Source organism: Salvelinus sp. IW2-2015, linkage group LG22 (genome assembly GCF_002910315.2).
Source record: "Salvelinus sp. IW2-2015 linkage group LG22, ASM291031v2, whole genome shotgun sequence".
Taxonomy (NCBI): domain Eukaryota; kingdom Metazoa; phylum Chordata; class Actinopteri; order Salmoniformes; family Salmonidae; genus Salvelinus; species Salvelinus sp. IW2-2015.
Window position 1 is genome coordinate 424436 of NC_036862.1, and position 12970 is coordinate 437405.

At 41.2% G+C, this 12970-nt stretch overlaps 1 protein-coding gene across 1 annotated transcript; it reads right to left on the reverse strand.

Moving 5' to 3' along the window:
* Positions 1-976: 976 nt before the first annotated feature.
* On the reverse strand, positions 977-12769 carry LOC111982600 (interleukin-8-like). The gene is made up of 4 exons (XM_024014193.2): positions 12503-12769; positions 5455-5587; positions 4923-5057; positions 977-2629 (listed from the first exon to the last, which is right to left on the reverse strand). The coding sequence occupies exons 1-4, from the start codon at positions 12570-12572 to the stop codon at positions 2617-2619; spliced, it is 351 nt and encodes a 116-aa protein (XP_023869961.1). The 5' UTR covers positions 12573-12769; the 3' UTR covers positions 977-2616.
* Between the last annotated feature and the right edge of the window lie 201 nt (positions 12770-12970).

The following is a 12970-nucleotide window of genomic DNA, read 5'->3' on the forward strand; positions in this document are numbered from 1 at the left end:
TGTACTGGCAATCACATAGGGTACTTTGTTTAGAAGGAACATGTCCAAGTGCTGCAGGCTCCTCCACTTGAGTAGCCCAAACGCCCTCTCAATGTGTCCACCTGTTGAACTGTGGACCTGGTTGAAATGCTTTACTCATCTTCAAGGTGGCCGTTGTTTCTGATTGGGACAATTAAGTCCACACTCAGGGGGTACGCAGAATCCCCGGGGAGATGGTATTGGGCCTTGAGGTCGATGGTCCTGTACACTCTGGCATTGTGCACAGAACCAGCAATCCCTGTGCAGATGTTTGTAAACATGAGCTGGCTGTTGCACACTGACTGGAGTTGGAAGCTTAAGACTAAGTGTTCTCAGCTGAAAGACAGAGCTAAATTATTCTTAATTTTCTTTGTTCCAGATAGTGTGTGAGTACTTGGCTCCTCCAGTTCCTCATAGAGGTGGACCCATTGAAAATAGGGTATTGGCCTCCCTGTGGCTGATAGCCAACCAGGAATGTTTCAGGGGAGTGGCGGACTGTTTCATCTTTCACTTCATTCAAGTGGTCACAGACCATACCTAGCTGGTATCTGACTATGTGAAGTGGCCTTCTGTTGAGCAGCTGCCAGTGGTAGAGGCCGCATTTGAGAGAAAGGCGAGGTTCCTTGGGGTGATTGGGTGTATAGATGGCACCCAGATTACCGTCAGGGGATGCCTACATAAACAGAAAGGGCCATGCCAGCAAGTCATCTGTTATTCATTGGTGTTGTTGCATTACTGCACAATTTCAATGCAACATTTGCCAGTAGATGGCGTCATTAGCCTATTGATAGGCAGTAGGTTTACGGTGCAGTGTCTTAATATTATAACTTATGAGGATGGTGTTACTAAATTAATGAATTATTGGAAAATGAAACCATGTATTGATCTATATTGTGATATATATGCAAATATATACAGTACCAGTCAAAAATTTGGACACAACTCATTCAAGGGTTTTTCTATATTTTTACTATTTTCTACATTGTAGAATAATAGTGAAGACATCAAAACTATGAAATAACACATATGGAATCATGTAGTAACCAAAGAAAGTGTTAAACAAATCTAAATATATGTAATATTTTAGATTCTTCAAAGTAGCCACCCTTTGCCTTTGTGACAGCTTTGCACACTCTTGGCATTCTCTTGTGTGATAGTTGTGATAGTCTGTCAGCTTTGGAGGATCAGTCAAAAGCAAAAGGTGTAAACCTGCACATTGTTTTAATATAGGGAATACAATTATCCTAATCTACACTAACTTGTGGTAGAGATGTACACAATGCAACTTTGGTTCATATTGCAGGAAAAAAGGGCAAAAGACAAGTACAATAGCTAACCCAAAAATACTTTTATAAAACAGTAAGCTACACACAAGGTTCAATTGTTCTATCAATATAAAAACAATTAGGATATTGATTGTAAGATGAGAAAATTGACATTGAAGAGTGCAGGGAGAGCATTGAATACATTCATTCAATTTGGATTTAATGTTTGAGAATAGTGAATCCTAAGAAACAAAGAAAAGCAGCCTTAATGTTGTATATTTTCTTCACTCAAGTACAGTGCAAGTATTTCTACATTTTTTTGTATTCTGAAAGAAAAAGCAGATCAGGAAACGATGACTTAACGCCACATTTTGACCAGCAGCGAAAAATTGAATTAGATATGAGTATGTTGGAAACATACATTTAAGTTGAAAAAATATAGAGTAGAAAGGATTTTGTTATGCCAAATAAATGTTGTTCAAGTGATAGTTTTCCAAATTGTAACCCAATATTATATGAAACAGACAAATAAGTCAAACACAGATATTCTTGGGTGATATTGTGGTAATATATGTTGAAAGGTTTAGGCCAATTTTGAGACATAGCCATGGAGTATTTTTCTGTGTATTTCTACTTCAAAAAAGGGAACATAAAGGCAACTTCTGCTGTGAGGTATACATTTGCTACTTCTGTAACCGGTGGGAATCGAATCCAAGTCGCTTGATTGCCAACCACATAGTGAGGGGTCGTTCTTAAACAAACCACTCTTTTTGAATGTGTCTTCTTGGTGAATGTTTGCAACCAAAAAGTATTTAATTACTTTACCAATATCTTTGTCTTTTGATTAAACAAAATACACATATCAAGATCCAAAATCATTTACTTCTTTCAATTCTGAATGAAACAGCCACTGTTGTAGGTACTGTACATGCAGTAGATGTCAGTAGGATAGATTCTGTGACCCCAACTCTGAACACTAGACTCGATTCAACAGTATTCAATTCAAGAAACGTTATTTATCTCTGATGGGCAATTACTTTCTGGGCACGTGAGTCAGCAACATAACAAATGACAAACCACATACAGCAACGTGACACCCATCGGGTGAGATGCAGTGTAAGAGAGTCCTGTCACAGAGTGTAGGATAAATGATGGCAACTTAACCAACTTAAAGGATGCTACACATTGGTGGTGGAAAAGGTGGGAACTTCCAGCACTAGGTAAGTACTATGTAAATGCAGTCCATCCATTTTAAAGGCAGTAGCACTGAAATCTCTCCCTGTGTGCGAAGTAGCTCTTGATAGCATTGATCAAGTCAATGAAAGTCTGGGTTTCAAGGCTTCTTGCTGTGGGTAAGAAACAGTCATATTTAGGCATATTTTATTACATAAGTATGGTGGTTGGATGAATGGATGGATAGATCTTATATGATCATGGTCTACTTCCTATTAAAAAAACATGCACAGATGTGGTAAGATATATTGCTACCATTGTACTTTACAATGGAGTGCAACGGAGCAGAATGTTCCGTTTTTTTTTTTGCAATACTGTCTGAAGGGTGTTTTTACCTGTAGGCACCTGTAACTTACCACAGGTGAGATAAATTACACAATAAACAAGAGTCATTGCCTCCAAGCTAATTTTAAACAAGGCAACAGTAAACTTGTCGTCGCCCACGAATGATGCAGAGCCCCCGCCCCCTTGGGCCAATTGAAATATCGTGTGTAACTAACGATTTTCAGTTAATTACTATACTGTAGCTCCCGCCTTGGGCCAATCATTGTAATTTTGTAAATGTCGGATCTCTATGGCAAAATGCATCATTCACCCAAGTTTCGTCAAAATTGGGCTAGTGGTGTCTAACGAGCGGATGGAGATCGATCCATAGTCCCAGGCCATTTTCTGAATTTGAAGTGAAAAAAATCTAAATTTCAGTTTAGACATTTTTTTCTTGGTCCTGTGCTGTTGTAAATCAAACAAATGTATTTTAGAAGAAATAGTCAATCATGAAAGGGTGCCAATATATTTGACTGCATCTGTATTACATTTTTAATGTGAAATGTGAAAACATAAATAAAACATCTGGTTCTTGTATTCTGCCTGTGTACGATTGTGGCCTACTTCATATACCACGTATATGTTACTTACAGTTGCGGACAAATATATGGGCACCTTTGCACTTTTTTAATTCCCTATTTCTTTTAAAATAAGTTTTTTTTTGTCTCCACACCTTATTGTATTTTCACACATTCTTATTGTAGCATTGCACTCCAACACACCTTGATAATCTGATGATTTCACACATTAATAAAGGCTCTCAGTRCCAGAGGCAGAAAAGCAACCCCACAGCATTATTGAACCCTTCTTATAATTGATTGTAGGGAAGGTGTTATTTTCTTTGAATGCTTCATTTGGTTGTTGGTAAACATAGGAAGACCCCACTACTGAAGGAGGCACCAGAAAGCCTGAATAAACCTCTCAAAAACCCACTTAACAAGCCTAAATCCTGGGGGAAATGTTCTGCGGACCAGTTAAACAAAATTAGAGCTCTTTGGCGATACAAATCAGTGTTTACTGACGAGAAATTCAAGCATTCAATGAAAAGAACACCCTCCCTGCAATCAAAGAGAGGGGAGGTTTGATAATGCTGTGGGATTGCTTTGCTGCGTCTGGTACAGGGGGCATTGAATGTGCGCAAAGCATCATAAAATAAGCAGATTATCAAGTGTTTTCTAGTCCAATGTTCAAGCCAGTGTCTCCATTGAAGGTTGTGGGTCTTCCAGCTGGAGAACGACCCCAAACAACACACATCAAAAAGCACCCAGGAATGGTTAAGAAGCGATGCTGGACTGTTCTTGTCACGCCCTGATCTGTTTCACCTGTCCCTGTGATTGTCTCCACCCCCTCCAGGTGTCGCTTATTTTCCCCAGTGTATTTATACCTGTGTTTCCTGTCTCTCTGTGCCAGTTCATCTTGTATGTTTAGTCAAGTCAACCAGCATGTTTTTTTCCCCCTGACCTTGAATCTACCTGCCCTTCGGTACCTATTGGACTCTGAACTGGTTTTGACCTTTTGCCTGTACACGACCATTCTCTTGCCTACCCCTTTTTGGATTAATAAACATTGTAAGCCTCCTGTGTCTGCATCTGGATCTCGCCTTGTGCCTTGATAGTTCTGGTGGCCAGCGAAGAGTCTAGATCGGAATCACATCCTTCGGCGAGATCTGAAAACAGCAGTTGGTGGAGGGCACCCCTAAAATATTTAAGAGCAGTTTGCAGCTGAAARGTGGGCCAGATTGTCTGTAGAAAGGTGCAGCAAGCTAATTGATGGCTACAAGAAGTATTTGTCTGCGCCAAAGTCTGTGTAACCAAGTAATTGCTCCGGGGTGCCAATAATTTTGTCTTTATTAAATAAAAATTRTAAACTTACGTTTACAAAAATAAAATAGATTCTCTTATGTTGGAGATCAAATAACAAGGTGTGGTGACCCAGTTTTCAACTTATTTTAGAAGAAATAGGGAATTTAATAAAAGTGCAAGGGTGCCAATATATTTGCCAGCATCTGTATATGATTCATATACTGTAGACCCTTTTCCAAATGAGTGGATAGGTAGACAGACAAACATTTTGTTGTTTTACCTGGCTCGTTTATTCCAGGTCTTTGGGCTGTATGAGTTTCTCTTGTGCTTGGCCAGTATCTGCTCAATGATCTTCTTGACCCAGGGAGCGCTGACRTCCAAACATATCTCCTTACCGCTCCCCTTCAGAGTGGCTCTGCAAGACAGGCACACAGTACAGTCAGAAACAGAACTAATATTACCACAACCTGGAACTAACATTATCACAACCTAGAGCTAAATCAGCTTTTGTAAATTAAATAGGACGTTAGTAAGCAAGGACTCGCATAGAATAATTTAAGGTAAATATCTGAATGTGAACATTGTATAATAACCATATTTTAGAGTCGGTGTTAGTGTTATAACTCGACTATAAGCATAATTTAAGATAGTCAACATAACATATTTTTGTCAGCACTAACTTAATTAAATATGATTCATATAAGATGGCCATAGTTGATATCAACATGATTTAAAACCCATATCAATATCAACTTATATATAACAGTCATATTTTAGGGTTAGCATGATTTAAGTCGGTAGTCTGAACTCACATGATCTCTGTGTCTTTGCAGTGAGAGCTGGGAGGGGACATCTCTACCTTGTCGATGAGTTTACCAATCCGACGCCTCTCCATCTGGATGCAGCGACAACGTAAGTCTGACCCCAAGTCACTTAGGCTCATCCCTGTAGAAGGTCAGAGGTCAGTTTTAGACTACATCATATTGGGTGTGAGGGGTGGAAGTCACAAAAATGTGAATGAAAGAAGCGAGCTTTTAATTGTTAAAGACTCCAGACACCGACGCCCTAGACTGATAACTCTGATTCCGCACGGCAAGCGGTACCAGAGCAACAAGTCTGACACCAACAGGCTCCTGAACAGCTTCTATCACGGCTCCTAACAGCTTCTATCGCCAAGCCATAAGACTGCTAAATAGCCAACAACATGGCTACACAGACTATCTGCACTGACCCTTCTATTTGATTTTTGCACTGACTGTACGCACACTCATACGCTCACTCACACTGACACTCCAACACACACAAACACTAACACACACACTTCACTTGCTCACACACACACACACAACACGCGCACACGTTCAAACTGACTCTACACACATGCACATACACACATACAATCATAATATACGCCGCTGCTACTCTGTTTATCATATGTCATGATGCCTAGTCGCCTTACATATCTAACACTCCCACTCCACTGTAAATACGGTATTGGCACTGACCCTGGAACTGACCTTGAATATATATATATGTACTGTAGCTTACTTACTTTCTTCTTATTTCTGTTTCTCGTGTATTTCTTCTACTTTACTTGTTTTACAGTACTACTGATATTGTTGGAAAGAGCAAAAAAGAAAGGCATGACTGTTTTTGTGCATGTGACATTAAAAACTTGAAACTTGAAAAGCTTCGAATCAAACAACACACTGTAGTCCAGTCTCTTTCATGAACAAATTCATCTTTCACATCAAATCATTAACAGTTAGTTCACATGACCATGGTTCAACTCATGAAAAGCCCAACAGTCAAATGAAATGCACACCTCTCATGTAATGTAATTGGAGTGTAAGTCAAATCAAAGGTAACACTGTCTGTTTGTTCAGCTCTTTAGGCTGATTCAGGCGATGTCTGTTCCATTTGAATGGTGGGACTTTCATTTTAAAGCTGTCGCTTGCCTATAACATGTCAATCATATTGCTCCACCCAGGATGCCGCAGTCTAGGGATGCTTTCGATTTAGTTTAGCTCACCCAGTGCCCCGGTTTGCTAAATATGCTGAAATCAATTATCAAAAGTTTTATCCTTCAATGTTTCTCTTTGCCACGTGTCTTTGTTGTTTTGTTTTCAATTCCACCCCTAATAGCAAGTATCGCCATAGGTTCTGAGTGGGGCATTCAGAGTTTCTCTACGTTTGAAATCGAGTGCTAACTCTGCCCACCTGGCAAGGACCGAGCATCCCTGCTTGCAAAACGAGTGTGCAGATGCATGGGCTGGGCAATTGGACTGACATGTTAGGAAGCGACAGCTTTCAAAGAATCGTCCCACCGTTCAAATGAAACGGACTGTTACGTCCGTCGTCGGAATGAGACCAAAGCGCAGCGTGGGAAGTGTTCATCGTACTTTATTTGAATGATCACAAAAAACAACAAAGGAAAAAAACAAACGTTATGTTCTGCAGGGCTATACAGCTGCTCTGCAAAAACAACATCCCACAAGCTAGGGTGGAAAGACAGTCTGCCTAAGTATGATTCCCAATCAGAGATAACGACAGACAGCTGCCTCTGATTGGGAACCATACCCGGCCAACAAAGAAATAGAAAACGAGAATGCCCACCCAAATCACACCCTGACCTAACCAAATAGATAAATAAAAAGGCTCTCTAAGGTCAGGGCGTGACACAGACAAGGCTTGAATCAAATCCTAAARAGCTGAATAAACAGTCACACAGTTTCACCTTTGATTTGAATTACACTTCCATTATAAATTGACCTCATCCCATCAGTAGAGGATGCCTGGTTATTCTTTAAAAGTGCCTTCCTCACCATCTTAAATAAGCATGCTCCATTCAAAAAATGTAGAACCAGGAATAGATATAGTCCTTGGTTCCCTCCAGACCCGTCTGCCCTTGACCAGCACAAAAACATCCTGTGGCGTTCTGCATTAGCATCGAAAAGCCAACGTGATATGCAACTTTTCAGGGAAGTTAGGAACAAATACACACAGGCAGTTAGGAAAGCTAAGGCTAGCTTTTTCAAACAGAAATTTGCATTCTGTATTACAAACTCAAAGTTCTGGGACACTGTAAAGTCCATGGAGAATAAGAGCACCTCCTCCCAGCTGCCCACTGCTCTGAGGCTAGGAAACACTGTTACCACCGATAAATCCACTATAATTGAGAATTTCAATAAGCATTTCTCTACAGCTGGCCATGCTTTCCACCTGGCTACCCCTACCCAGTCAACTGCCTGGCACCCTCCACAGCAACCCGCCCAAGCCCCCACCATTTCTCCTTCACCCAAATCCAGATAGCTGATATTCTGAAAGAGCTGCAAAATCTGGACCCCTACAAATCAGCTGGGCTAGACAATCTGAACCCTCTCCCCTTAACAAACAGATTACGGACCATTTCGAATCCCACCGTACCTTCTCCGCTATGCAATCTGGTTTCAGAGCTGGTCATGGGTGCACCTCAGCCACRCTCAAGGTCCTAAACGATATCACAACCGCCATCGATAAGAGACATTACTGTGCAGCCGTATTCATCGACCTGGCCAAGGCTTTCGACTCTGTCAATCACCACATTCTTATTGGCAGACTCGACAGCCTTGGTTTCTCAAATGATTGCCTCGCCTGGTTTACCAACTACTTCTCTGATAGAGTTCAGTGTGTCAAATCGGAGGGCCTGTTGTCCGGACCTCTGGCAGTCTCTATGGGGGTGCCACAGGGTTCAATTCTCGAGCCGATTCTCTTCTCTGTATATATTAATGATGTCGCTGTAAGGTGTGCGTACTGGCGGTAGGGAAGTCAGGCGCAGGAGAGCAAACCTGATTTACAACGGCGTAGTTTAATAAATAAAACCACAGTAAACAGTACAAATAAATCAATGGGTAAAACCCGTCACACACCAGCATAACGTGCACAAGCACTACAATAAACAATTCCGGACAAGGACATGGGGGAAACAGAGGGTTAAATACACAACGTGTAATGATGGAATTGAAACCAGGTGTGTGGGAAGACAAGACAAAACAAATGGAAAATGAAAGGTGGATCGGCGATGGCTAGAAGACCGGTGACGTCGACCGCMGAACGTCGCCCAAACAAGGAGAGGGACCGACTTCGGAGGAAGTCGTGACAGTCGCTCTTGCTGCTGGYGATTCTCTGATCCACCTCTACGCAGACGAAACCATTCTGTATACCTCTGGCCCCTCTTTGGACACGGTGTTAACAAACCCCAAGACGAGCTTCAATGCCATACAACTCTCCTTCCGTGGCCTCCCAACTGCTCTTAAATGCAAGTCAAACTAAATGCATGCTATTCAATCGATCCCTGCCCGCACCTGCCCGCCCGTCCAGCATCACTACTCTGGACGGCTCTGACTTAGAATACGTGGATAAGTACAAATACCTAGGTGTCTGGTTAGACTGTAAACTCTCCTTCCAGACTCACATTAAGCATCTCCAATCCAAAATTAAATCTAGAATCGTCTTCCTATATCGCAACAAAGCATCCTTCACTCATGCTGCCAAACATACCCTTGTAAAACTGAACATCCTACCGAACCTCAACTTCGGCGATCTATAAAATAGCCCCCAACACTCTACTCAACATATTGGATGCATTCTATCACAGTGCCATCCGTTTTGTCACCAAAGCCCCATACACTACCCACCACTGCGACCTGTACGCTCTTGTTGGTTGGCCCTCGCTTCATACTCGTCGCCAAACCCACTGGCTACAGGTTATCTACAAGTCTCTGCTAGGTAAAGCCCCGCCTTATCTCAGCTCACTGGTCACCATAGCAGCACCCACTCATAGCACGCACTCCAGCAGGTACAGTATATCTCACTGGTCACCCCCAAAGCCAATTCTTCCTTTGGTCGCCTTTCCTTACAGTTCTCTGCTGCCAATGACTGGAACGAACTGCAAAAATCTCTGAAGCTGGAGACCCTTACCTCCCTCACTAGCTTTAAGCACCAGCTGTCAGAGCAGCTCACAGATCACTGCACCTGTACATAGCCCATCTGTAAACAGCCCATCTACCTCATCCCCATACTGTATTTATTTATTTATCTTGCTCATTTGCACCCCAGTATCTCTTCTTGCACATTCATCTTCTGCACATCTACCATTCCAGTGTTTAATTGCTATATTGTAATTACTTCGCCACCATGGCCTATTTCTTGCCTTATAACTCCCTTATCTTACCTCATTTGCCTCATCACTGTATATAGACTTTTTGTTTTCTTTTTTCTACTGTATTATTGACTGAATGTTTTGTTGATTCCATGTGTAACTCTGTGTTGTTGTATGTGTCGAATTGCTATGCTTTATCTTGGCCAGGTCRCAGGTRCATATGAGAACTTGTTGTCAACTAGCCTACCTGGTTAAATAAAGGTGAAATAAAAAATTATACAAAAATAAACTCAGCAAAAAAAGAACCGTCCTCTCACTGTCAACTGGGTTTATTTTCAGCAAACTTAACATGTGTAAATATTTGTATGAACATGATGAGTCAACAACTGAGTATGAGTCAACAACTGAGACGGAACAATAAACGTTTTCCATAAACGGAACAMGTTCCACAGACATGTGACTAACAGCATTAACTATCTCCTCCTCATGGACTGCACCAGATTTGCCAGTTCTTGCTGTGAGATGTTTCCCCACTCTTCCACCGAGGCATCTGCAAGTTCCTGGACATTTCTGTGGGGAATCGCCCTAGCCCTCACCCTCCGATCCAACAGGTTCCAGATGTGCTCAATGGGATTGAGATCCGGGCTCTTTGCTGGCCATGGCAGAACACTGACAATCCTGTCTTGCAGGAAATCACGCACAGAACGAGCAGTATGGCTGATAGCATTGTCATGCTGGAGGGTCATGTCAGGATGAGCCTCTCTCAGCCTATTGCGGACAGTCTGAGGACTGATGGAAGGATTGTGCGTTCCTGGTGAAACTCGGGCAGTTGTTGTTGCCATCATTTACCTGTCCCACAGGTGTGATGTGCGGATGTACCAATCCTGTGCAGGTGTTGTTACACATGGTCTGCCACTGCGAGGACGTTCTGCTGTCCGTCCTGTCTCCCTGTAGCGCTGTCTTAGGCGTCTCACAGTACAGACATTATAATTTATTGCCCTGGCCACATCTGCAGTCCTCAAACCTCCTTGCAGTATTCCTAAGGCACGTTCACAGAGATGAGCAGGGACCCTGGGCATCTTTCTTTTGGTGTTTTTCAGAGTCAGTAGAAAGGCCTCTTTCGTGTCCTAAGTTTTCACAACTGTGACCTTAATTGCCTACCATCTGTCTAATTGCCTACCACCCGTTCCACAGGTGCATGTTCATTAATTGTATATGGTTCATTGAACAAGCATGAGAAAAAGTGTTTAAACCCTTTACAATGAAGATCTGTGAAGTTATTTGGATTTTTATGAATTACATGATAACTGATGTATGTTTGAAAGGTGAGCATTATTCATTCAATAGACTGGTCTACAATTAGAAATGTGATCTAATGCTTGTTTGTTTCATTCCTTGCTTGTTACTGTAATTAAAAAAAAAACTTGTGAGTTACAACACTTTTAATTGGGAGCCATGATTAGCTTGATTGAAAGTTATATTTAAATAGGTAGATGTAGCCGTTACTCAGATACGCACATACTGTACATTCAGAAATACAAATTCTCTCTAAAAGGTATTTCTTCACTTATTGTTGCTATTGTCTACCCTTGACTCTTGCCCGATGCCCCTTAAATGCAGAGAACTTTTCATATTTTTCTGTGTTTTGTCCTGGGATAAATCATACGCTTGCCCCGCTATTGCACTGGAGAACTCTGTGCGTTTTTCCCATTCGACATAGGAGAAACCGCACGCTTGCATGTCTGGATTGTTATTTCGGTACTTAACCATGTCTCTGGATTGTATATACCTTTTGAAATATGCTGTGTTAAAGACTCTGGTTCCTCTGGACTATGGTTTTAGTACTGTCTGTAAAAATCCGATCTAGACTTGCCGTTATTTTGCTGCTTTTACTGTCAGGAAATGGGCAATTTAACCCAGGTCCTTACATTTCTACCCAATCTGAATTAGAAAGTCAGAATGGTCTGACGTTTCTGCACATAAATGTAAGAATTCTTCTTCCAATTTTGTGAATATTAGGATAAAAACCACAGACCTACATGAATTTATGCTTTCTGAAACCTGGCTCAAAAGATCTATCACTGACAAAAACATTGGCATTGATGGTTACAATGTTTTTCAGTCATATCACAAATTTAAGGGTGGTGGTGTTGCTATAAAAGGCATGTTTTCGGCAACCATTCTGACTTCTATTTCCAAACCCAAGCAATTTGAATATCTGGCTTTGAATATAAATCTTTGCGCATCCTTAAATTGAGTTGTCTCCTGTTGTTATAGACCCCCATCTGCTATTGCTAGCTCTCTGGGTTGTATTTTTGAATTGTTATCATAAAATGTCACATCTGAATTTGTGATTAAGGGTGACCTGAATCTAGACTGGTTGACATCGAACTCTGATCAACTCAATAATCTATGTAATAATGACTATAATCTTACTCAGATTGTTAACAATGTAACCAGGTTTAATGCAAAGTGTGTTCTATAAAATCCTCTTTGGTTGATCTTATTTTAACCAACACTTCACATCATTTTAATACGTCTGGTGTTACCATTTGTTCTTAATTGACTTGCCTGGTTAAAGGTTCAATAAAACAACATGTATAACATTATATTTTGATACCTTTACTTATTTTACTGTGCATATGAATTATATTCATGTCCATAGGGTGTCAATGCATTGAGTCAAAGTAATAATAGAGTAAATGATAATATAAACTCACCCTCGGTGATGGTCAGGAGGGCCAGGAGCACACCGATAGAGCTGTCTGACATTCTGATGCTCATCTTCATTTTGGAGTTCCAGTAACTAGACGACAAGGTAGTATGATCCTAAGACAAGCTGGAGTTACAGTAACTATGGTCCTGCTGGAAGCCTAAGCTCGAATAACAAAATAAACTATTAGTAGTTTATTAGATATTACTCTGTTTATTGTTATGAGATTGTGTCCTTGTCTCTTAGTATGATTCAGTCTCATTACTGTCTGTCTCCCTGTATGGAGAGGCAACAGTCCTTTATATACAAGCAGTAAAGTGAGTCACTAGTCAGGCCAGGGTTGGTTGGACCATCTTTGGAATCCACTCTTATCTAAACCGGTTGTCGGATTACGGCAATTAAAGTAAAACCACAGAAATGTCTTCAGTTTACTTTCCATGACCATCAGAGGTTCATCAGACCAGCTAAATTCCAA